The sequence below is a fragment of the Macrotis lagotis genome, chromosome 4, assembly GCF_037893015.1.
Source record: "Macrotis lagotis isolate mMagLag1 chromosome 4, bilby.v1.9.chrom.fasta, whole genome shotgun sequence".
NCBI lineage: Eukaryota > Metazoa > Chordata > Mammalia > Peramelemorphia > Peramelidae > Macrotis > Macrotis lagotis.
Window position 1 is genome coordinate 204,661,407 of NC_133661.1, and position 26,134 is coordinate 204,687,540.

The following is a 26,134-nucleotide window of genomic DNA, read 5'->3' on the forward strand; positions in this document are numbered from 1 at the left end:
CACTGGAGCCAGAGGGAGACATTTGTCTGGTGGCATCTCAAGGTTTCTATCTCACTTTGAGGGAATTTTCTCCCTGTATGAAGAGGAAGACAATAGGATCCTGAAGAGAATGAAAGTGGTAAGATCTTAGCACAAGGAAAGAAAGAAAGTTATTATGGAGTGGGGAATACCTCTTTCTCCATTCATTCTCCCCAAAGATTTCCATATAGACAGGCAAATATGGCATGTCTGGTAAGGAAAAGAAATCTTTTCCCTTTCTCTACACTCCTCCCTTTTGGTTTCTCTCCCTCTTTCCAGAAACAACCCCTCTGGTTTGAAGGTCAAGACACACCTGGAGCCACACCTATAACTAGTGGGGCCGAGCCAGCTATTCATTCAATGTCACTCAAGGGAAAAGGGAGGAGGAAAGAGGGAATTTGGATAATGGTATATTGAAGGAGGACTAGATCCCCTGTTGACCCCATGCCCTTGAGCCTGAGTAGACCTTAAAAGCTGGATTAATCAGCATTAAAGATCCAAGAGAGGAAAAGATTATGTGGGGTTGAAATGCCAAGAGCTCTGTGTTTGCCAGTCCTATTCCCATATACCCAATCTCCTAACCACACCCCTACTCTTTACTCCACCCTTCATTCACTCCCCACCAGCCCAGAGACTGGAGAAAAGGAAGAGCCGAGAGAGGAAGAGAATTTCCTTGCAAGTCAACTTCTTCGCTCCACAAAGTCAGACAGAGAAGCCGATCAGAAGCCTGTGACTTCAGCCAAGTGATCAGGTCCAGGGTTGAGAAAAGGAAAATGGGAGGCAGTAGGGTGGAGGGGAAAGATGGGCTGAGGAGTGGGGACTGAGGGATTCTGGGAGACCAGGGTTTCAGCTTTGGACCAGAGGGCTGATGCTTGGGTGCAAAGTGTAAGTGGAGGCAGGAATTGAATTCCCCTTTTCTATGGGGTGAAAAAAAAAAGACCTTCTGAATTTCCCCTAAAATTGTGAAAAACGAGCCCAGGGCCGGTAGCCAGACACCTGAATTTTCTTCCCGTTTCTAAGGAAAGGGTGACCTTGAACAAGTGGATGCCTCGCCCAGTCTCCACTTGCCTCTTTCGGTCTGTCTGTGTATCTAAGTGACTGTTTGTTTGCATGAGGCTCTGGGGACCTCAGTCTCCGATCCTTGGCTTCTCTCCCTTTGGCGTCTGGGTGGGTTTCCCCCTTTTCTCTCGGTTTCTAAGGCGCCGCCTCTCCTAAGAAGGAGATGGTGGTAGGACAGGTTCAGTAAAGACGGAAAGTCGGGGGTGTCAGGCAATGTCACCCTTTCACACCCACGTCTTCGACTTCTCCGATTACAAATTGAACTGGGCGTTCCAGGGGCTGGCTGGGGCTGGCAGGTATCCGGGTACCGCACCTCCCGTGAGCGCTGTCCGCTGTTTGGTGCTGAAATTTGGAAGAAGAGAGCCCCAGGATTGCTGGGGGCGTTCCTTAAGACCTAGGGGCCCCTCCTTCTTCCCTCTCGATTGCCTGCTCCTAGATGACACAATACCCCCAGTCATACACTCCCTTACAGAGGGGGGTAGGGTGGAAGGCGGGGCCTCCATGAATCCCTCCCCCAAGGACTGCGGCTCCGGTCTCTCCCCCCTCCCCATCCTTTCGGTCCCGCATCCCCCCCCCCCCAGCTCACTGCGCTTCTCCAACGCAGCTCCTGTGCCAGCCCCGGCTCTGGCTCGAATTTCTCCCGGGTGTCCCACCACTTCGCCCTTCTACTCAGCATCGGTTCTGGCCCAGCTCCGGACCCTTGCCGGCACCAGATCTAGCTTTCGGCCATTGGTTTGCTTTGGGCCCCTGCTCCAGCTCTAACTCCCAGATCCAGGACCCGGCCCCCACGCCATGGCTAGCTCCTTCTCCCGATTGCTCTCTGCCCGCCCAGGACTCGGGCTTCTTGCTGTGGCCGGTGCAGGGTCTCTGGCCGCTGGGTACCTGCTCCGCCCCGACCCCCTACGAGCCGCAGGCGAGCGAAGAAGGCTGTACCCACCCAGGTACCAGCGCCTGAGGAATGGGGTACCCAGGGCGGTGATGGGAAGACAAGGATGGAAATTGGGAACCAGGGTTCGAATTGGGATTATATTAATCTTACCAATAGAGCTGGGAGGCTGTCACTGGAGGGTCAGGGATGGAAATGCTAGCTGGAGCCCTGGGACACATTGGGGAGACCTGTTAAATGCCCCGCCCCCAAAGCCTCATACTGGTCCTCAGAGTTCTGGTCTCTGGATCTGCTCCTGCAGGTTGGGGGCTGAATGCTCTGTTGTTGCCATTTGTTATCCTTTTGCCAAGCATCCTCTGCCATCTCGTTAAGATTCCTCTCTTCCTTGAGTCCTACTTTTGTATTCCTGGGAGAATAACACTGAGTAGGTTTGGGGAAATGGAGCTGTCTAGAATGTGTGGCTAGGGCTTGTACATGACTGAGTTAGAAAAGCACAAGCTATAAGGATCCCTAAAGTGATTACTACAGCAACTCCCTCTCTCTAATCCCTCTTCTCCATACTGCACATCTTCCCTTTGTGGGGGGGGGGGGGTCATAGGAGGCCACAGCTTAAACTTCTGGGCAGGTTATGTTTGTCCTACTGTCCCCTACTTTCCTATGATCACTCCTGAACCCCCTCCTCAGCGCAGAGTACCCTGACCTTCGAAAACATAACAACTGCATGGCTAGTCACCTGACTCCAGCTGTTTATGCCCGTCTCTGCGACAAGACCACGCCCACGGGATGGACACTAGACCAGTGTATCCAGACTGGGGTGGACAATCCTGGTCATCCTTTCATCAAGACTGTGGGCATGGTGGCTGGAGATGAAGAGACCTATGAGGTGGGTGGACCCCTGAGCTTCACCCAATGACCCTGACTCCTCTTACTCAGTCATGTCCAACTTTTCCTCACAGTACCCTAGCTCCATCTTTCTAGTGACCTCAAATTTTCTCCTCTGACCCTGTGTTTACCTGTTCTCTAGTTTTCTGCTTTAATGAAATCAGTCTAAGACTTAGTTCTTAGACAAAAACATTAGAAAATTTACATTTTTCTGTTGGTCATTCTTCCCCCTATAATTCCCACAGGTATTTGCTGAACTTTTTGACCCTGTGATCCAAGAAAGACATAATGGCTATAATCCTCGAACAATGAAGCATACCACAGACTTGGATGCCAGTAAGGTGAATTGAATACCCAAACTCAGATTCTAAGCCATTTAAATTGTGTCATTCCCATTTTATGATCCCCTGAATTCTTAGTGTTCCATTCCTGGTTCCATTTCTTGATTTCCATGATCTCATATGAGAATCCATATGAGCATTTTAAAGGAAAGCAAGTACAGGAAGAACAAGATAGTTCTTATGATAGAGTAACCATGCCACATTTTGAAAGAATTTCTATATTTGGGGAAATGACTTATGGGGTATCCTATATGCATCTTATTTCTTCATGCTTATGCAGAACAGAACAGTTAGGATGCCCCTAATCCCTAGACTTTCTGCCCCCCAGACACAGGATCTCCTAGGTTGGCCTATCATACCATACTTTGGTGTCCTAAACTAATCTTCTAAATCCTCTAGATTCGGGCTGGCCACTTTGATGAGAGGTATGTATTATCCTCAAGAGTCCGGACTGGTCGAAGCATCAGGGGACTCAGTCTACCCCCTGCCTGCACAAGGGCTGAACGACGGGAGGTAGAACGAGTTGTAGTGGATGCACTGAGTGGCCTGAGAGGTGACTTGGCTGGACGATATTACCGACTCAGTGAGATGACTGATGCTGAGCAACAGCAGCTTATTGATGTGAGGGGCCCTTTGAAAGAGTCCTGGGAGTGGGTGGGATGAGAAACAAGAGTTGGGACAGGCAAAATGAGATGTGACTGATGGAGCAGGAATAGGTCTAGAATTGAAAGTGGAGGATCTGCAAAAATGTTTATACTATGCCCCTTAATTCCCCAGGACCATTTCCTATTTGACAAGCCTGTATCTCCCTTGCTGACAGCAGCAGGAATGGCCCGAGACTGGCCAGATGCTCGAGGAATCTGGTATGCAATGTGTATCTTATCTTCTTCAATCCTTTGCCCTCTAGTCCTACATTTTTCCATGACCCTTCACTCAACCCTCACCCTATTCCTGCCTCTTGATCCTATACCTCCACTTCCTCAGGCACAACAATGAAAAAAGCTTCTTGATCTGGGTGAATGAGGAGGATCACACACGGGTCATCTCAATGGAAAAGGGTGGCAACATGAAAAGAGTGTTTGAGAGATTCTGCCGGGGACTCAAGGAGGTTGGAGGGGAGTGGGCCAAGGAATTGGTTGGGAGGGTACATGGGAAACAGAAGACAAAAGATATGGAGGGTGGCCTTAGGAGATCTGTGGTGGGAAGGAGCAAATGATCAGTTAGAATGATGAAGCCTTGGAGGGAGGGAATGAATGAGAATGGGAAACCCCATGGTTCTATCCTGGAAAAGGGGAGGAATGTGTTCATGATTATAGTAGAAAATACCCCATCTTCCCAGTTCTAACACAAAATTAGATTAGTTTCTGGACCCTTTTATTTTTTATTATGATTCTATGACTTTAGCCAATGAAGTTCCAGCTGGCTAAGTAACCAATGGAATCATTTAAGGGTATAGGAAAAATCTTCAAAATCCTAGGGAAGGAAGAAATCAAGTTCCCATGCTAAGTTCTAACTTAATATCCCCCTCATTCCAAATCCTATGTGCATGTTTCCATTACATCTAATTCCAGCTAAGAATTTCAGAAGGGAATTTCTTTGTTCCATTTTCTAGCTGAACAATTTACACAGCTTCCAGCAAGTTTGAGGGAGCACGCTCAAGGCAAAGGGAAAACAGTTCCTTAGTTCTGAAGGTTTTGCTGTGTCTCTAGTTCTGCTTGGTGATCACTCTCGTCAATGAGTTTAGGACCCTGTCTCTCTATTTCTAATTGAAGGAAATAGTTCTATTACACTAAGTGAGGGACCTCCTCTATCCTAGATTCTAGGTTCTAGTCCTTGAAATATCTTTGTCTTTAAGGTTTTAGTTAGAGAAAGTATTCCTTTTTTCCGAATCCTGAGATTCCTGAGTCCCTATCATTCTGCCCAAAAGAGGTTTCATATGCCCATGATTTTAGCTAAGGAAGGTCCATGTGTCTCAGGTGGAACGTCTAATCCAAGAACGTGGCTGGGAGTTCATGTGGAATGAGCGTTTGGGTTACATCCTAACTTGTCCTTCTAATTTGGGAACCGGACTTCGAGCAGGCGTACATGTCAAACTACCCCTGTTAAGCAAGGTGAAAGAACTGAGGGAGGGGAAGAGTGAAATATTGATGGGGGTAGGCACATGTTGGTGCCAGAGGGAAAATGGTGGGGGGAGATAATGGGAGAATTCTGAGTAAGGGGAAGAGTTCTAACAGAACATTCAGCTCCAGGCCCCAGAGGATGGGCTGCCCTCTCTCCTGACTCTTGTTTCCCCATGCTGTTTTCCCCTCTAGGACAACCGATTCCCCAAGATCTTAGAGAACCTAAGGCTACAAAAACGTGGGACTGGTGGGGTGGACACAGCAGCCACAGGAAGCACTTTTGACATTTCCAACTTGGATCGGCTAGGCAAATCAGAGGTGAGAACAAGTAGGAGGGTTTTATCATAGGATATCATAGGATATAAAATATCAAAAAAAACCAGAAGGTTAAGAGTGGTGGATCCTAGGAAGGATAAAAGTCCAAATAAAATTCAAGAAGATAGTGCAAGTCTGAGATGAAACTTGGGGTAGGGGAAGTCTTTGGGAATGAAAATGTTGGGGTCTGGTTAGTAGAAGGGAGGTGAAAAGCAGGAAAGAAGTTTCAGGAATATGGAAGAAAAGACCTGAGACTCTCCCCAGAGTGCATGTTAGAAGAGTCAAAACCAGTCAATGCCTTCCAGGTGGAGCTGGTGCAGCTTGTCATTGATGGGGTCAACTACCTGATTGACTGTGAACGGCGACTAGAAAGAGGACAGGACATTCGTGTGCCTGCACCCATTGTCAACACCAAGAATTAGCTTTCCAACTACCCACAGACTTTCCCAAGCTCTTCACCAATTGCTCAGTCAATACCATCTCTTGCCAACTCTGAATCTGACCCTTGACCCAGTAAAACCCACTTATTATGCTCTAGTTGTCTGTAATTTCTGGTGCTATACAGTGTCAGGAAACCAATCCCAGGAAAAGAAAAGGGGAAAAGATCTGAAAGAGGTTGTAAGTTGGTGGAGGTAGATACAAGCTCTTGGGGGGCAGGCCATGCTAAACCTGAAGTAGATGAGAAGTAGCAACATTTTCCTTTTATATCCTTTGTTACATACTACGAATATAAATAATAACTAGGTACACTTCTATTTTTACTTTACTAAATGTGACCATAGGCCCTTCTTCCATCAGCCTCCCTTCTTGGCTACCCAGACCCACACCTTCAAGGTAAGCAGCCAAGTAGGAAGGTAATCAGTGTGAGGGTCCAGAAAGAAAGTGTCTGTTCCTGGATGCCCCAAGCTGTGTTTCGCCCTGCAGAGGGATAGGGAAAAAAAGGGGAAAAAATTGATTCCTACTTCTAAGTGATCTACTTGGAATCCAGCTCCTCTGTCTATGGACCCCTTCATCCCAGGACTATCTAGACCAGTGGGGGTCAGATTCTGGTAGTCAAGAGCAGACTGGGGAAAGGGGGAATTGTGAAACTGGTCACTCACCCAACTGTTCTAGGCTCTCCTTTCCTTCATGCTGAGCCCAGATGACTGCTTGGCGTTGCTCAGAGCTCAGGAAGGCCATTTGCTCAGGTGTAATTGCCAGAGCCTGAGCACTGGTAAAGCCAGACAGCTGGACAGCGCTGAATACCACCTGGAGTGGGGGGTATACAGTGAATCCACATCATTCTGCCCCAGTCCCAAATCTCTCCAGCCTCTATTTCCCAGGAACTAATCCCACTGTTGGTACTCACAGCAAACTTGGGTGCTGGCATGACAGCAATGGCTAATGGAGTGAGGCCTCTGATCTGTCCCCGAAGCAATGCGGAGAGCACCAGGTCCGGGAGCCCAGCTAGAGAACCAACTGTAGTGAGGCACTTAGGACCGCCTCTGGACTGTACCCATTAATCCTTTATTCACAGACTTTCCCCCAAATCATCCCGAAATCTTTCAGCTTAGATCCCTTCCTCCATTTCTTCACATTGAGAATCCCATCAATCCCTTATGAAAGTATTCCCCACCACCACCACTCAAACTAGAAACCTTTTACCCATTGCTTTAGCCCTCCCCCATCTCTAGTACATCCCTTCTTCCTACCTGCTACTGAGCCAATCTCAGTAAAGATCTCAGGCCCCCAATTACTGACTAGCCCAAAACCTCCAGGCAACACAAGCAGGTGAGCCAGGGCCTCTAGCTGTTCCTCAGAGCACTTGAGGGGCAGGGAGCCCAGAAAGAGAACGGCCTTGCTGTGAACAATTGAAACCAAAGTCATAATCATAGACAGGAGGTACTTTGGCAATTGAAACCTAGTCTCTGAACTGGAATTTTCTTTCTTTGCCCATTCATTCCTAGGGACTCTTTTATTTTTTTTATTTTTGGGGGGGGGGGGTTGCAAGGCAAATGGGGTTAAGTGGCCTGCCCAAGGCCACACAGCTAGGTAATTATTAAGTGTCTGAGACCGGATTTGAACCCAGGTACTCCTGACCCCAGGGTGGGTGCTTTCTCCACTGCACCACCTAGCCGCCCCTAGGGACTCTTTTTTTAATGACCTTTGTCAATGAACCCACTTTTCCCTCATTGTTCACGCCACAAAGGACCTGAACTCCCGACTGTTGACAAGCTGTATCTCATCTGGCCGAAGGCCACAGATTGCATGGCCAAGAGCAGTCAAGTGAATAAAATCCAGGTTCCTCACATGTCGGCCACTCTGATGTAAGAAGCTGGAAACAATGACTTGGAGCTGGAGGACAGAAGAAGATGTGGGAACCACAGAGGAGATAATAGATGGGAAAGTAATGGTCATAGAAATTTAATACTGAATAAATCTTTAAAAAATTATCTAGTTTTTAGAAGATCAGTAGGTGCCATATAAGTACTTCTTTGAATAGATACTGAGGCTTCAAGGCCTATAGGGATTTCTCCAGGGTTTGAGGATATATAAGAAATTGAAGGGAATATAAGAAGTAGTCAAAGGAAACTCCATAACAGAGAACATGGCATCACCAGCTTATGGGAATGATGGGGGAATTCAAAACAGAAAATATAGGGTGGTTGGGAAACAAAAGTACCAAAGGAAAGATCTAAGAGCTTGGACACACCTAGGGGGTCTGATCCTTGAGTCGCTTAGAAGTAATCACCTGATTTTTGCTCCAGCCTTCCAACTGTCCCAAGGCTCCCAGCACTGCCCAGTCAACCAGAGTCAATTCCTGGAGCTCACGCTCTCCTAGACCTATTAATAGTCGACCCAGCTGGAGGATCTGCTCAGGATGAAGTCCTTGAGGGGGACCATACAACTAGGAGGAAAGGAGTTTGAGACTCAGATTCCCCCTGGGGAACATAGCAAACTCTATTCCTTTTGCCCACCTGTTTAAGAAGGGGTTCTGTCTGGTCTCTTTTTCCCTGTTTCCATTCCCCTTTCCCTCCTCTTTCTCAAATATACTTGTTTTCACATTCACATTCCTGTATTGATCACCCTCATTGGCTTCTATATACACCCAGCCCCCTGATTGACCTCTTTTGCCTTGCCCATTGCTGCTTGTAATTCCTCAGGCCCAAGACCAGGGTCTTTTGCAAATAACCCCAGGCAGTCCTCAAAGTCAGGGAGCCCCATTTCTGCAATCTGTGCTGCTGACCAAGCTGACGGGAAGGTCCCCCGAATATCTGCACAGGTAGGCACAGGATCTGAGGGACAGAGAGAGGCAATGCAGAACTAAAACCCTTGCCCCAGTGGGGTTCCTCTGAAAGCAATAATCCCTACATTTTTAATGTAGGGTAATGTAGAGAGGAGCATCACATTTTGATGGTTGCCATCAGAGTCAGTGATGCAGTAATTCATTGGGGAGAGGGAAGGTGGGGCAGAAGTTATTGGGGAGATGATATGGAAAGTTGAGCCAAGATAGTCCAGGGAAGTAGCAGAAAGGAGGTGAAAAGTTATGGAAACACAGGATGATAAGATCTGGAGAGGACTATAAATCTCCTATTTAAAAGTTCCCAAAAGATGAAGTTACTTGTTCAGTAATAAAGCAAATTAGTGGTTAGAATTAGAACTTGTCTACTCCCTGTAGACTCCCTGTATGTCCTTTTTTATTGCAAAATGCTGGAGGGTTCTCACCTGGCTCATCTTCAGATTCTGCCTGGACAATCCCAGTCACCAATGCTGCTTTTCTGCGTCCTAACTCTGGAACCCCACACAGTTGTCCAGCCCTGCTCCGCTCCCAGCTCTGTTGCCTCTCTAGAAGTCGCTCCAAGGTCTCTGGCCCCAAGGCCTCCTGGTCACAGAAATTGAAAGACATGGAGACAGCCAAAGTCAGACATCTGAGACATCATTGCCCCTTCCAGGACTTTGCATTTGCCCCCTCTGGGACTCTCCTCATACATTCCTAATTCTTTCCTTTCTTCTCCCCTCCTTCTATGAGTCTTCATGTCCCACTAATTTATGGATCAATTACCTCCTTTTTATTGGATGGAATTCCGTGCCCTCCCCACCTGTTCCCCCTTTCCCCACCTCACCCTGGGTAGTAGGAGAATGGCCTGAGAGGATAGGGTCAACACCAGGCGTCCAGCCTGCTCCACTTCATCTCGGCTCCAGAGTTCTGGCCGTCTGAGGGATTGTGATAAAGTCAGTATCAACACTAGGTTGACTAAGAAAAGTGCAGAAGAGGGGATTTAGATTAAGAGGAGAACTAGAAACCTTGGGGAAGGAAAACTGGAGAAGACTAGGGGGTAAGAAGTAGAATTATAAGTGAGGACTTAGAAGTTGGGTAGAATTAGGGTTCAAGAATTCTGAGTAGAGAAATGGAGTTCTGGACTCCTGAAGATCCATACCCAAATGCAGATTCATGCAGCAGCAAACATCCCAACTCTGTGGCAAAAGGATCTCCCAGGCAAAAGTTTTGCAATCGACTGAGGTGAGCCAGCAGAGTCTGGGGGGGAATTCGGCCTACGCTCTCTGTTCCCAGGGATCCAACCAGGGGGCCCAAAGCCTCCAGGACCTCCACTGAGAGTGGGATGTCCTGTGGAGCCTGAAGGAAACAGCAGACCCGGGGCACTTTGACCTCTGCTTCAGAGACCCCAAATTACTGTTCCAAAACCTTTGGCCTCCCCTAACCCTGTGATTCTGTGATCCTCCATTCCACTCTGGTCCTCAAGATTTCCTTGAATAAGGAATCCAGCTAAGAAGGGTTAGGAAGACTGAAAGGTGTTTCTGGATATTCATCTGTATCTAAGGTCAAAAGGTAGACTCTGGAGGGACAGAACCTGTAGGGGGTCAGTGAGATCCAGGATATGTGGGTAGGTCTAGGGATCTGAGATCCTGAAGGATAAGGAACACTCAAGTAGTTCAAAAGAGTAAGATCTTTCAAGGGCTATGAAGAGGAAGACCATTACCAGACTCCGTAGTGCCCTCTCTGCCAGGGCTTCTCGTCGGAGTGGGGGAAGTACCAGGAATTGCTCAGGGTCACCCCGTACTAGTTCCAGTGCCAAGAGAATGGAATCATTGGACAGTCTGTCAATCAGCTGCATTCTACAAGAGTTAAATAACAGGGACACCTTACTAACTAAGTCCAGTCAGAAAGAAATCCATTAACCCCATAATCCCAAGGCAGAGCAAAATATTCCTAAATAGACAGTGAAATCAGATAGGCCACAGCCACAGTATGATTAACTTTATCCCTATTCCTGAACAATAAAATTAAATATCCCTGCCTTTATTCCCCCTGTGATGAAGTGAGAGAGAATGAAAATAGGATGGTTTCAGGTGCAAAAAGGAAATGGCTTAGAGTCACCCCTCTAATTCAATCTACTTGATGCTAGCCCCAAAAGTCAGTGACATAATAGAATGTTGGGACATACGAAGGGGCAATAATGGAAACTATCATTTTTACGACACTTAGCAATTTTCAAGGTACTTTCATATCCATTATCTAATTTGGTCTTCATGACAATACTCTGAGGTAAGCAATAGCCCCATTTTAAAAATTACAAAACTGGAGCCCAGTGAAGCTGTCCAAAGTCATAGCATATAAAGGAAAAGACAAAGGTAGGGATGAAGTCTTCTGACATTTTCCCATCCTACCAAGAAATTGGTGGGAGACACAGTGGGGGTGGGGGGCAGGTAGAATGGGGGAAGGGCACAGTCTCTCAGACAAGAAATGACATCATAGATCCCACAACTGCTTGCATGAAAATGACATTGGAAGCAGTCCTATTTCTCTGATACCTAGGAAATAATGTCGAAGAGAATCAAAGATGATAACTTTGAAATTGGGCAGGCAAGGGATACAGGTAGTGAGTGCAGTGGATAGAGTACTGGCCTAGGAGTCAAGAGGATTGGAATTCAAATCCAGCCTCAGCCACTTGGCATTTACTAGCTGTGTGACCCTGGATAAGTCACTCAACCCCAACTGCTTTGCCAAGGAAAGGGAAGGGAAGGGAAGGGAAGGGAAGGGAAGGGAAGGGAAGGGAAGGGAAGGGAAGGGAAGGGAAGGGAAGGGAAGGGAAGGGAAGGGAAGGGAAGGGAAGGGAAGGGAAGGGAAGGGAAGGGAAGGGAAGGGGAAATTGGGCATACAGAACACAGTGGAGGGGCTAAAGTCTTTGGAGAAGTTGGGAAAGGTTCAGGAATATGACATTAGAATTTACTTTCTTTTTTACTACTGCTTCATTCCTAGGAAGATGAGATCATCTTCATTCACTTCCCTCATATCTCTAGCTACACAATTCAGATACATGTTCCAATGGAAATAAAGCATAGAGAAAAGAATAAAGGCAATGGGATCCTTTACTCCTCCCACTCTGGAAATGCATTTCTGATTTGTCAACCAAGAGAAATTGGAATTTTAACCAACATCTTTACCTACTTATCCAGAAGTAATTTGAATGACCTAACCCAATCTAATTCAACCCAACCTGTCCAATAAACACTTAATTAAACACTATGAAAGGCACTATAATCCAAGGCAGAAAATAGCCACTTTTGACAGTATCTCCTAAGGACAAAATTCCCATCTTCCCCACACCAGGCCTCCTGGAACTCTGGGCTTTAACCCTCACCCCATGACATTGGATCCCAGGGCTTACGGTAATTGGAAAAGTAGTTCTTGCTCCAGACCATTCAGGTCTGGTCCTAGGCCTCCTAGCTCCATCTCTGACATTTCCATTCTCCTCTGTAGTTCCTCCCAAATACAGGCCCTCTGTAGAAGTAGGTAAGGAAGTGTTTTCAGGAGCCTAACTTGGAAATCTGATACCAAGGTTGTTCCCTCCTCCCCTCTTTTTCTACTATCCATATTTTCCCAATAATTCATGTAGTAAATTCTCTCACCAGGCTCCCTCGGATCCCACCAGGCAGCTGATAGAGCAAGACCACAACTTTAAGGAAATCTGTCCTCCAACTGAACTGCAGCAACCACTCACAGGGCATGCCTCCTGCCAAGGTGCCCAGAGACCTGAAGGGAAAAAACTTGGGAGAAGCAATTAAGCCAGACAACAACTTGCCAACTTCTCCCACACTCCCAGGTTGACACCTGTAGTGTTGTCAAAATTGTGTGTGTAGTTAAATGCATGTCTAGTATTTTTGCCAAGAAAACCCCAGGTGGAGTCACAAAGAGCTGGATATGACTGACACAATTCAACAATATAAATGTTTATACATACATATATATATATATATACATATATATATATATATATGTATGTATGTATGTATGTAGGGAGAGGTCCTCTATCAGTCTTAGATGACTTTGGCTAGGATCCCTAGAGATAACTCAACTAGACCACATATGAGAGAATCCCCAAGCCTATATAAATGTCTCTTTAGCACTGCAGAGGCCAGGGTGGAAATGTGATTTATTGTTTAAAGGGAACAAAAGGAGGAAGGTTGCCTCAACTGGGGCAGAAGAAACAGAAGAGAAACCTCCTGCTTCTGACATAAGACACTCACTGCAAGTTTCTTAGGGTCAGGTTGGTGGTCAATGACATCTTCTTCCAGAGAAATTGGGCCTGCAAAGGAAAGGAAACAAGAGGGGCCTCGGACCATTAGGGCTCTGACTAAAGATTCAATTCACAAAGAGCCCATTTTATCACCTAAGAGCCAGAACCAGACATGGCCAGTTCCCATCTTTCCAAAGTTTCAACCTTTTCCCACATGCTTTCTCCCCAGGGAAAGGGAAATGAATTAGAGAAGCAATAAGTTAAAAAGCTAGTATGGGAAGGATTATAGGTATCAAATTAGACTGGATGTTGAAGTGTTAGAGGGAAAAGGAAAGGGCCAAGCAGGGAATGTTACCTGCTGTTCAGACCAGGGCAGCTCCCGATAGGGACTGAGATTGGCCAGAAGAACTGGGGTGTCCAATTGTAGCAGCTTTAGGGGCAGCAAGGGAAGTAAACACTCTGGCCAGATAAGAGAGCCTGGCTGGTGGGGTTGGGGCAGAATTGAGAGGGGTAATGTTTAGCCCTTAGAAAAGAAAAAGGAACCACGGAAATTGAGGGAAAGGGAAAACAAGGAGGACCCACTGTATGGTCCATTTGTGCAGGGGTGAGGATAAAATTATTTCCCTACCATTTCAGGATCGCTCATTGTTGGACCATTCCACTCCATTCTGTAGCTCATAAGAGAGACCTTGGGAATCCTTAGGTTCCTATATAACCAGGTACTCAGAAACATGAGGCAGCTCATGAGAACACCTGGACCTCACTTCTTGAACTTGGACTAGCTCCAGGATTCCAGAACCCCTCCCAAGGGATGAATAAATCTGTGGCAGGTTAGGGCAGGGAATAGAACAGGTCTGACTTCTTAGGGACCATTGGAGTAGGGAAAGCCTTCCAAGTCAGCTCCAGAGAAATGAAAATGCCCTGAGACCTGTGGAGCTGAGGTGGAGTGAAGAAACTTCAGACATACCTGGTCAGCAGGACACACAGTTGGATCTGCACCAATTGGTCCTGTGATTTGAACTCCATCTTTCACCTGAATGAAAATTGCTGGCACTGTTTTTTGTATCTCCATCATTTTGGGGTACCCAGTTCACAAGAAGACCAGAGGATAGAGCCAGATTCATCAGCTACCCTCCCAATCAACATTATTATTTATTCCCACTTCCTCCTTCCACCCACTTACATACCCGAAAAGCCTGCAATAATGCTGCTCTCTGAGCTGATGAAAGCCTAGACAGTGTGGGCGACAAGCAGGGACAGGCTGCAGCCAGGACCTCTGTCGGGATGACTTTGAGGGACTTTGGGCTAAGACCTAGCAGCAGAGGATGGAGAGCACAGAGCTCCTCCACTGAGAGCTGAGGAGAAATCAGTACATGAGGCCTGAGAAAGAGGAGAGGCTGAAGGGTTAGGTGTGATGAGTGTGGTGGTAGGGAAGAAGGTCAGTGATCCACTAAGGAGACATTTGGAAAGAGGATCTGCCACTTACATCTTCTTGTGGAAGGAGACGGTCAAGCAGCAGGGTAGCCTGAAATGAGGAAGAAGAAAAGGAAAGGAAAGAAGTACCAGCTCAGACCCAAGATCCTAAAACAAAGGCTCTTAATGATATATGTGAACTTGGGTATATGTGTGTGTGTGTATTCATATATATATATATATATATATATATATATATATATATACATATATATATATATATAATTTATACTATATATATACATATATATTTTATATAAATATATTAGATTGTAATTCAGTATAATTGGGTTTCTTAGTAATCCTGGGTATTTCAAAAAAACATTAATCTGATGAGTCCATAGAGTTCATTAGATTGATCCATGTCATACAAAAAGATTAAGAACCCCTCTCCTGGAGAGAGCCCTAGTTCTGGAGTCAGGAGACCTGAATTCAAATCCTACCTCAGACATTTAATAATTACCTACTTGTGTGACCTTAGACAAGTCACTTAACCCCATTGCCTTAAATTTTAAAAAAAGAACCCCTCTCCTAAAAGCTCCTGGCCTTACCCTTAGACTCCCCCTACTCAGTGATCATTATCTCTGTCAGTCTGACTCACAGCCTACTCAGATCACAAGGTAAGGCATGGTGCCAACAGGAAAAGATTTTTATGGGGAACAGGAGCAAAGAAAGCTTCTTAAGGGATAAGGGATTTTCTTACCTGGCCCAGTGTGAGTTCAGTTCTTTGCAAGGCAGGGAGAATAGTTTTGAGTTGGAGCTCTGATAGCTCCTCCAAGAAGCTGAGTCCAAGCTGAGAGAGGAGGGGGCCCCAAGCCTGCAGCTCCTGTGGACTCAACTCTGTCCCCCCAGTTGAACGAAGAACCCGTAGCAGCTCATGAGCCACCTGTGTAACATAAGGATTGTAAGCAGGAAATGGGAGACAAGCTCCTAGATACCAGTCTCTTAACTTCACCTTCAGTCATTTGGGGGTGGTTTATACACTGACCTGGGACCAAAATGTGAATGGGTGAAGGAGAAGAAAGAAGAAGAGGAGGAGGAAAAATGATGTGGGCCAAGGTAGAATGAAGTGGTGCTTGTGGTAGTAAAAATATCAGAGACTAGGGGAACATTACTAAGTAGTAATGAGGGCAGTATATGGGGTCATGTAGGAAGGAGGGGTCTTGTACCCCTCCACAAAAACCTAGCTGGGTCAGATGAGCAAAATTTATCGAGATGGGCAAAGCAAGGGAGCCCTGGATTTAGGGTTCTTCTGTCAAGGGGCTCACCCGTCCTTCAGGGCTGAGGGTTCCATTGGCTACACATTCTAGAAGTCCTCGCTCTACTGACCCCATGGGGTCACTCAAGGGCACAAGACTCTGAAGTTCCTCAGTACTTAGGAAGCAGGCAAGAGACCCTAGCCTGAGAAATCACAGAGCCAGTTTCTGTGTGGGTCCTAACATGGACTTGAAGGGAAGAATCTTATAGATACTAAGCAGATGAGTGAAGAGAGCAGAACCAAAAGAACATTGTACATATAAACAACAACGTTGTGAGATGATCAACCCTGATGAATGCAGGTCCTCTCAGGAGTTCAGAGAGCTAAGACAACCCTATTACGCTGGCTATGGACAATACTATCCCCATCCAGAGGAAGAAAAACAAAACATAAAAAAAAACTCTTCACAATCTGATGGACATCACATTCACTTTTTAAAAAAATATCTCATGTATTTCTTTCCCTTAATCTATATTCCTCATACTGAAAATGACTAATGTGTAAACATGTTTAACACAAATGTGTATGTTCAATATTAACCCAACTGTTCGCAGCTGAGAGGAGGAGGTAGCAAGAGAGAGTGGAAGGAAATTTTGTAACTTAAAAATGTCCATATGCATATGGATGAATGCTGAAAAATTTTCCTAACATGTATTTGGAAAAAACAAAATATCAATAAAAAAATAGATACTATTACAGACACAGAAATATCATGTAGGTATTGTATGGTACCAAGCCTGACCTTGTATGAGCATCATTTGACCTTTATGTTACTTGTGGGCACTCTGTTCTCTTTTTTTCCTTCCTCCCCAGATTCCTACAATTTCATTTTAGCCCTTTTTTGCTGTTCTGGCTCTGCCAGTGGCTAGTCCTGTTTTTCCTTTTCTGGAAATTAAATCTTTTATTAGAAACTTAGCATTAAACATTAGTACAAACAACTAAACTTGCTTAGTAGCTATTTACATTTAAATCGATTTATTTCAACACCTAAAGTTCTTTTTTAGATTTTAAAAATCCATTTATTTGTCAATCTTAATGAATTCATCATAATAGGTATCAAGCACTCCCCTGTGGTTGTAAGGTTACTTTCAATTTTTGTGGATTTTTTCTAATTATATGTAATGCTGCTCTGAAAATCTTTGAATGATTCTTTGTTATTGATTGGAACTTTCAGAGAATATTCCTAACAATTGAATTATTTGTGCATCTTTTATTGTGTTTTACCAGATTGCTCCCCAAAAAGGTTTTTACAAATTTGAAATTCCAGTTGGTACTATCCATATCTAACTCTGCCTACTTGAACCTTATCTCTTAACTCTACAACCACTCACCTTCGCACCTGTTCTTCACCATCTGGGACACTTTGATTCACCAAACTGCGTAGAACATGCCGGGCCTGTCCTGGTCCCAGCCCTGCTGCTGGCCAGCTGTCCTCCAGAGCCTGGATCTAAGATGGAGGGATTAGAGTCATTGTTTGGTCAAATGAGTCTTGGGGAGAATTACTGTAGAGGTCACATTTGGGCCCAACATTTTTCTAACATTGCCAGATAGTCCTCTTTCAATATAAAGGTGATGATTCTTGGGGAGGGAAGGGAAAAGGAAATAGAAACCATAGATCTAACTAATCCCAACCTCTAGTTCCCATTTCATTCAACAGGGACAAGGCAAAGACAGATCAAGGATCAAGGTTAAGAGAAGAAACCTTTCACATTCAGAGGAAGAACTGTCAGTCAGTACCTGGTGGGGACTAAGTTGCAGGAAGTGTTCCAAAGGAAGATGAGGCAGCAAGGGTAATGCAGCCCACAGTAGCTCCTGAGACCAGGCTGGTACTTCCCCAAACAGCTCAGGTGCCAGCAGCAGCTGTGCCAAGGCTTCCTTTTGCTCAGGTCTCATGGCTGGACTACGATCACGAATGGCAGCCAGCCTTAGGAAGGGAGATAAGTATTACCCCCTAGCCCTGCTCTCGACCCCCCCCAGTTTTGACATGAGTACTCAACTGAATAAGACCCCCCCAGGATTTATCTTGGCATGCTTGATCATGTGGCATAGTGAAAAGTGTGCTGGGTTAGGAGTGAAAGGACCCATGTTCAAATTTTGGCTCTACTACTCTCTATGATCATGGACAAATTACTACCTCTCTCAATCTCAGTTCCTTATTTGTAAAATGAGGGGGCTGGAGTCAAAGTTCTCTAAGGTCTCTTCCAGCTCTAAATCTGTGATCCTATGAATGAATAATAGGCTGAGACCCCAGAACTGGTGGGAAACAAGCAGGGAAGTAGGCATAGCAGAAAAGGATGAGAATAGGGAATTAATATGGAGTGAAGTCATGATGGGATAGGGTTAGGTCCAGGGCAAGGGTAGTGGTAGGGAAAGGAAAATGCTCATGGCAAAAGCAAGTATCTCACACGCTCTCATTGGCCAGCAGGGAGGGTGGGAAGCGAAGTAGATCATTTACAGCCAGGAAGGGGATGAGTGGTGACAGATCAATAAAGAGCTGAGGCGTGAGTCGAGGGTATCGCTGTAGCAAGAGAGCTGTCAATCGGCCCAAAGCCCGTTCCTCTGATGGGGGCACCTGACAGAATGATAATATTGATCAGTGACTTCATCCTGACCACCCCTACTTAGTAACACTCCCTTTATTTATATTTCCTCTTCCCAATGATTAAGCCCCTTCCCAAGACATCCATGCATAAATCCCTGTGCATGGATCCTTTACCCAAAGCATCCCTTGCTTCTATTCTCCAGGTTCCTCCCTATGTCTCAATCTGGACCAATGACTCCCTTGGCTTCCCACCTTCAACTGGGCCCATGAGTGATGGATGAGTGCCAAGAAACCCTGGGCAGCCTCACTCTCTGCTGATAACACTAGCTGCTGGAGATTCTCAGGGGGCATGCGCAGGTACTCCTGGAGGACAGCAGAGGGAGGAGAAGATAGCCAAGTAAGAAAAATGGGTGGTGACATTGCATTGTGCAAACTATCAAAGCCTCCACCCACATTTAAGAGTCCACTGACTTGTGAAAGTCTTCTGGGTCATAGTTTCCCATTCTTGCTCTGTCCCTCCCTTACCTGAACAAGAATCTGTAGGACCCAAGCACTCTTCTCCCTCTGGAGCAATTCCCATAGTAAAGGCTACCATTGAGAAAAAGAACATATCAAAGAGAGGCAATCCTCTTCACCAGCCAGTATCACAGATTCCTCTACTTTGAAATGGGCCTAAATTTCATACTACTTCATGCTCTTATTTATTATTGTTTGTAATCTCCTCAACTACTCTGTTTTATATGATAAACCCCTTATGGGCAGGAACCATCCCTTGAATCTCCTTGATCAATGAGCATAATACTGGCTAGATGTAATTAACATTCAATAAATATTGATTATAATAGTTATGTATTCTAATTATAACTGATTTATAATTATAAATAATTCACTGTTGTCAATGAAACCACCTCTACTTGCCATCACTTGGGGTTCATTAATGCAAATCATAAAATTTTGAAAAGGAGGGGATTTTTGAGATCATCCAGTATAATGCCTTCATTTTATAGTTGAGAAAACCAGGCTGAATAAAGTGGCATGTCTAAGGTCCTCCTGACTCCAGAGCCAGTACTCTATCCACTGCACCTCCTAGCTGCCCCCTTGGCATGTCCAAGGTCAGAAAAATGATTATTGTCAAAATTGGACCTAGAACAAAAGTTTCTTGGCTAATTCTAGATGGTCTATTTTGAGGTTGGCTTTATTCATTAACTCATTTAATGACTTGTTAAATGCCCAAGAAGCGAAAAGCATGGCATTAGGCTCTGTAAATAAGATAAATAAGATATGATCCCTGTCCTCAGAAGCTTATACTCTAATAAGAGATAAAACATTATATATATATATATACATATATATATATATAGTTATGGCATAAAATAAGATAAATACAAAGGAAAGATGCAAAGTGCTATGAAAGGTCACAGATCACTTCTGTCACTTTTAACTTGATGTTAAGGAAGGCTTCATAGAGAAAACGGCATTTCACATTTGGATATCCAGAAGTCATTTAGGAGAATAAATAAACTGATGGTTTCAATGAAATACAGATATTTCTAGTGAGGAATTTCCCTTTACCAATAGAGGTATGTATTGTCTCTGTAAATTAATAGTCTTAAACAATTACCTAGAACACTAAGAGGTGAATGTTGTTAGTATGAGAAGGTAAGAATTATTTAGAATGCTTAAATGCTTTGTCTGTAGTCAGATAGCCAATGGGTGTTCAGCTCTTTCTGGTTTAAAGACCAGAAATCATTAAACTATTAGATATTCTCACTTCAATCACTACCTTAATTCCACAGACCTTTCTAGTCCCCAGTTCCTTCCACTTTCAGTCCCAAAAATAAAACCCATTTCTCCACCCTGCCTTATGAAAAAAAGAAAAGTGTAAGGGGAAGGGGGAGGGTAGCAATGTCAAAAAGAAACCTCTTTCAAAAGAGATTAATGAACTGAGCATGTAATTAAAAAAAGTTAGAGAAAGAACAAATTAAAAAATTCCCAATTAAATATCGAATTGGAAATTCTGAAAATTAAAGGTGAAATCAATAAAACTGAAAGCAAGAAAACTATTGAACTAATTACATAAAGCCAGTTGGTTTTATGAAAAAACTAATAAAATAGATAAATCTTTGGTTAATTTGATTAAAAAAAAGAAACCTCTTCCAGTCCCCCAACCCATTTTCAACTCTTCTGACAAGCCAGAGTACTCACACTGTAGCAAGCCAGTAGCTCCGTCTTGCCAGGATCCTGGATGGGGCCATCAGGGGGACCAGGACCAGGTGGGGTCAGCTGCTGCTCCTGCTTCAGATATTCACCCACTGATCGGAGCATGCTGCTCCGGCCCCAAGGGTTGAAGGAGTCCCAGAAGGAGCAGTTGTCAGGAAGACTGGAGAGTAGCAGAGCCTGGCCCAGCAGCCTCTGGGCTTCTATACCCCCAGCCCCTGGGCCCAGGAGGAATGCCAGGAGGCGAAGAAAGTAGTGTAGACGGGTAGGGTGGGGAAGGGCGGGCACAGCGGCCTGACATCTTGGCAGCTGGGACAACATGCCCAGCAGGAAGGGACCTGGAGTTAGGCAGAGGGGTGAGGGTCCCAGTGGAGGCAATGGAGGCAGCAGAGGACCCAGCAGTCCTTCCAGGAAGCAGGTATCATTACCCCCGCGGCTAATTCTACATTGACCCTCTAGCCAGGGCCAGAAGGGTATGAGGGAATCATAAAGGGTATCATTGACACATACCATCTCCAGGAAACTGCCCCCATTTGGGCAACGCTCCCCACAGGGCCCAACATGACAGGGAGGGAAGGCTGTGGCATCCAGGGTGGGACCCTGGCATACATGGTGCACCCATGCCTGGTTCTGTGGGGGCACAGCCTCCAGGCCCTCCTCCACACACATTCGCTCCTCCCACAGCGTCTGATTCTCCAGGAAACAACCCCAGAAGAGCTCTGGGGTAAGGGGAATGGGTGGCAGGCCCTCTGGGCAGTTGGTGGGTGGGGGGAGGAGGCCAGCACAGAGCCGCCTCACTAGGCCCCTGTTGGGTCTGGGCAGTGACAGGAGGGAGAAATTACTGCAGATGACCTCCAGGAACTGCTCCGGATATTGATCATGGCAGGCCTGCAACCAAAACTGGGCGCTCACCTCTAGAGAGGTCACATACCATGCGGCCGTCTCACAGGTCACTGCCATGCTGGAAGGTGGGCGCGGGGTAGAGGGCTTGGCATGCTGACAGTAAAGGTGGATGGAGAAATTGGAGATGCTGAAGGGTATGTCAGATTCTGAATCAGAGTCACAGATTGCATCCATGGAGAAGGAGCGAGGCTCTGGAGAGTGGTCATGGGTGGAATGCTGGGAGGACCTGGGCAGTGGTACCCCTGTGCTCAAGCAATGGAGGAGGGCTGGGGGTGGGGGTGGTGTCCCAGACAAGAATCCCAGTGCCTGGGCATCCCAGGATACATTGTGCAGTATTCCCCTGAGTACAGAAGGAGACGTAAGATAGGTCCAGTCACTCATAGCATTCTTCTAAATTTGTCTAGTCATGTACTGGGTGAGGGGTGGGGGAGGTAAATATGGACTTTGCCATAAGATAGGTCCTCTGGGAGTCTAAGTATTACTGAGAAAGATCCATAGGAGCTAGGATAGAGATGGGGCACAGAACTAAAAAAAAAAAAATCCTACCACAACCTGAAGAAAATTGAGGCACATCCCTCTCTGGATGCTTCCTACTTACCTAGACTAGATTCTAGATAACTCAAAGACTGCCCAGGGAAGGGCTCATATGGCATATAATCAGCCTTTTAATGGGTGATATCAAATATTTGGCATGGGGAGAAGGGAAGGAGAAATCTAGTTTAACCATTGCCAGGACCATTGCTGCACCTTCTCTCTACACTAGAATCCCCAAGGTCTGGCTCCCCCAGCTTGTCTCCTTTGACTAGCATGGTTCAATCTCTCTCAGATCTGGTCTTTGGTTACTCACCATAGGAGTAGCTGTCTCAAGTTACCTAGGATGGAGAAAGAAAAAGAGATGACCCCACCATTGCACAACCCAACCCCCCCCTCTTTTCCCACTACTGCCAATTCCTTAAACAGGCACTGCTTACCTCCCATGCACTGCCCACTGGCATCAAGTTCTGGTTGCCCCAGCATGGCAAAAACCTCATCCTTCAGGGAGTGAGTGACACGCAGCAACCCTCCCTGGAAGGCAGCATAGAGGGGAGCCCCCACTGTACGAAGTAGGCCCACCCAAAGGGCTCCTTCAACCCCTGGCTCTTCAGGTGGTGGTATCATGCCCAAGAGGCCCTGCAAAAGGCGGGGTGGTGGCTCCCCCCAGCCAGGGTCTGTGAAGTTGGTGTCAGCCTCAGGAATCATCTGTAACAATGCCTGCCAACGAGTACCCTCCAGCAACAGTAGAAGTGAAGGTAACCAATCAGCAGCTAGATCACAATCAGGGGGTCCATCCCGAGTACAGGGGGGCCGGGGAGGCACTGTGGTCTCCTCAGGTAGTAGGACATTCAATAGCACCTCTGCCAGCCCACTTAGGGTGCCTGCCTGGTGCCCCAGAAAGTCCCGAGGTGTCTGCTCATGTCCTAGCAGTGCCAGGGTGTCCCCTAATAACTTGATCAGAGGTTCCCAGTCCCGGCTGCCCCTCAAGGACACCAGGAAATCATGAAGCCGTAGTGCAGGGGGTCTGAGGGTTGGGGGTTCCTCTCCCCCCATATCTCTAGGCTCTAAGCCTTCCAGGGTAGAAGAAATGTTGTCTAGGAAGGTAGAGAACTGTGAACGACTGAAGAAACTTGGTGGGACCACATCCAGGGCCCCTAAAATTGACCCCAGGAGAGAAATTACAGGGTCTGGGTCCTGGGACTCCACAGGGGCCAGGGTCACTGTGGAGGAAGAAGTCAAAGGTCATTGTCACAGAAATGACTGGAGCCCAAGCTTAGGAGCAGCTCCAGTTGTCTCTAGTCTCTACTCAGAAAGATAAGTAGGGAAAGTGGGGAAATTATATTCTATCACTGGCCCATGATCAGAGCTGATCTGACTTCTGATCCTTCATCTTCTCCCATAGATTGGATCCTCTCTCCCTTAACCTTGGTCTATCTATTCCTCTCCCCTTTCACCTTCAGCCCTTTGATTCAATTCAACAAATATGTATTAGGTTCTAGCAATAGTCCCACCCTATAGACATTCCAACCTATTCCCACCCTATCCTCTGCCCCTCCCTCACCTGCATGGGGAAGGAGCAGCAGCAGCAGGAACAGCAAGGACCAGAGGCTCAGAGCCATGTTTCAAGGTGAGCATTAAGATGTTAAGGAGGTAAATACTGAGCTGTTTTTCCTAGGGGGAGCTGAATAGGGGCAGGACACAGTAGCCATGGACTCCAGCTATCACACCACTCAGGCCTGAAGGAAAGAAGATCTGTAACCTAACAGATGGGTAACCTAACATGGTGTTGTCACCTGAGCCTCTGAACACCTGATCCTGTAGTCATAAGGAAAGGTGGGAAAGGAGAGGTAGGCTGAGTGATAGGGAAGTCCGGAGAATCTTAGGAAGGGGTTGGAGAAAGAGCTAAAAGGGAGAGGGTCAGAGAGGTAGAAGGTTAAAAAAAAAGAGAGAGAGGGAGGTAGTTACGAAGGAGTGATATAGTGAGAGGTAGCCCTAAGTGGAAAGGAAGGAGTGAGATGAGAAGGAGAGAAGCTTGGAAATTTTAGGGAAAGTGTGAAGGAGCCATAGGAGATTCAAGATAAGAAGCCAGGGAGTGAAGACAAGGAAAATAGGGTTATGGAAGAAAGAGAAGTGCCTGCAGAGAATATAAGCAGGGAGCCTCCTAATGAATCAATCAATAAACTCGTATAGAGTGCCTATTATTTACCTTTCATTCTGAGAAGCAAAGGGGGAAACAAAACAGGCAAAAGACAGTCCTGGCCCTCAAGGAACTTATGACCTGATGAGGAGACAACATACAAACAAAAGAATCTATATAAAGGATAAATAGAAAGTTGACAATGGGGTATTCCAGGAAATTAAGAACAATATGGCAAAAGCTCAAATAGTACTGACCAAGAAATGTGCAAGAAATTGTAAGATCTGGGAGGCTACTCTTTCACTTCTTGGTGTTTTGTTTCTGACTCACAGCCAGGATTAGAAGTAGATAATGTAGGCAGTCACTTAGGATTCAGCAAGGTGAGGGGCAGGAACTGGAAAAGCGAGGCAAATTATACATAGTAGAACTTTAAAAATTCGTGTTGATTGATCAAAGGGATATATCATTTTATTTTTTGTTTTTCCAATTATATGTAAAGATAGTTTTCAATATTCATTTTTGTTAAGTTTCCTCCCACCTTTCCCTCCCCCTACCCTAAGATTGCAAGTAATCTGATATAGGTTATACAAGTATAATCATGTTATGCCTATTTCCATATTAGTCATACTGTGAAAAAAAAATCAGAACAAAAGAGAAAAAAGATGAGAAAGAAAAACAAATTTAAAAAAGTGAAAATGGTATACATTCAGTCTCCATAGTTCTTTCTCTGGAGGTGGATGACATTTTCCATCACAAGTCCTTTTTAGAACTGTCTTTGATTACTGTCTTGCTGAGAAGAGCTAAATCTATTACAGTTGATCATCACACAAGGTTGTTGTTAAAGTGTACAGTGTTCTGGCTCTGCTCATTTCACTCAGCATCAGTTCATATAAATCCAGGTTTTTTCAATCATTTCTTATAGAATAATATTCCATTTCATTCATGTACCACAATTTATTCAGTCATTCCCCAATAGTTAGGCATCCCCTCAATTTCCAATTCTTGGCCACCACAAAAAGAACTGTTTAAAATATTTTTGTACAAATAAGTCTTTTTTTGGGGGGGGTATCTCTGGGATATAGAACTTTTCATCCACTATCTAGTCTGGGAATCAAATCAAGATGGAACTCTTTTAGTGGTCATCTGTAAGAAGTCCTACCACATTTAATCCTACCCCAAAGACTGACAGTGCTTCTAGTACAGCAACTGAAGCCAGGACCATCTAGGACTTGAGGTCCTATCATTAAATGCTAGGAATCAGCAGTTCAAGAGGTGGTGAATGTTTGCAGCATTTGACACTATTTATCATTTGATATTTTTTAAATTAAATTTTTTTACAATTAGCTAAAATCTGCCCTTTCTCCTCCCTTGTCTCACTTCTTATGCCTAATTTTAAAATGAAAGAAAAAGAAAGTCTTACTAACACAAATAATCAATCAAAAAAATTCTAACATAAGAAATGTAAATATATATGTTTGATATACACATACATACACACTGTGTATGTGTGAAGGAGTATATGTATATATGTATATATATGTATATATATATATGTATACGTATACATATATATATATATATATATATGTGTGTGTGTGTGTATGTATAAATGTATATGTGTTAAGGAGAGCTCTGGGCTTGAAGTTGAGATTTGATTTTATTTTTGTCCTCAGATATTTACTAGCTATGTGATCCTGGACAAGATATTTTACCTTTCTTTGCCTCAGTGATCTCAACTATAAATTGGGAATAATTATTGAAACTTCTTCCCATGGTGTGAGGAACAAAAGGAGTAGTACAGAGTAGTAGTAGTACAGAGCATATGTAGTACAGAGCATAAAGCATAGTGGGTTTTTAAATAAATGTTTGTTTCCTTCTTTCCTTCCTTTCTTCCTTCTTTACTTCCTTTCTTCACCACTATGCAAGCAGTTC

General features: G+C 45.2%; 2 protein-coding genes across 2 annotated transcripts; one reads left to right on the top strand and one right to left on the bottom strand.

Moving 5' to 3' along the window:
* The first annotated feature begins 650 nt into the window (after positions 1-650).
* Positions 651-6,175, top strand: CKMT1A (creatine kinase, mitochondrial 1A). Its single transcript, XM_074232046.1, has 10 exons — positions 651-769; positions 1,682-2,018; positions 2,648-2,846; positions 3,091-3,186; positions 3,586-3,807; positions 3,964-4,049; positions 4,171-4,294; positions 5,163-5,297; positions 5,499-5,624; positions 5,927-6,175. The coding sequence occupies exons 2-10, from the start codon at positions 1,870-1,872 to the stop codon at positions 6,041-6,043; spliced, it is 1,254 nt and encodes a 417-aa protein (XP_074088147.1). The 5' UTR covers positions 651-769; positions 1,682-1,869; the 3' UTR covers positions 6,044-6,175.
* A 275-nt stretch (positions 6,176-6,450) lies between these two features.
* STRC (stereocilin) lies at positions 6,451-23,684 on the bottom strand. Its single transcript, XM_074236267.1, has 29 exons — positions 23,627-23,684; positions 22,503-23,285; positions 22,379-22,403; positions 20,617-21,871; positions 18,937-18,999; positions 18,664-18,774; positions 18,275-18,441; positions 17,607-17,793; positions 17,201-17,316; positions 15,880-16,012; positions 15,315-15,497; positions 14,625-14,663; positions 14,326-14,493; positions 14,106-14,171; positions 13,494-13,619; positions 13,149-13,207; positions 12,531-12,654; positions 12,290-12,402; positions 10,601-10,736; positions 10,040-10,236; positions 9,725-9,815; positions 9,327-9,483; positions 8,727-8,896; positions 8,353-8,508; positions 7,813-7,955; positions 7,313-7,461; positions 6,970-7,067; positions 6,722-6,869; positions 6,451-6,539 (listed from the first exon to the last, which is right to left on the bottom strand). Exons 1-29 carry the CDS (start codon positions 23,682-23,684, stop codon positions 6,451-6,453), a joined length of 5,310 nt encoding a protein of 1,769 aa, XP_074092368.1.
* Positions 23,685-26,134: the final 2,450 nt, after the last annotated feature.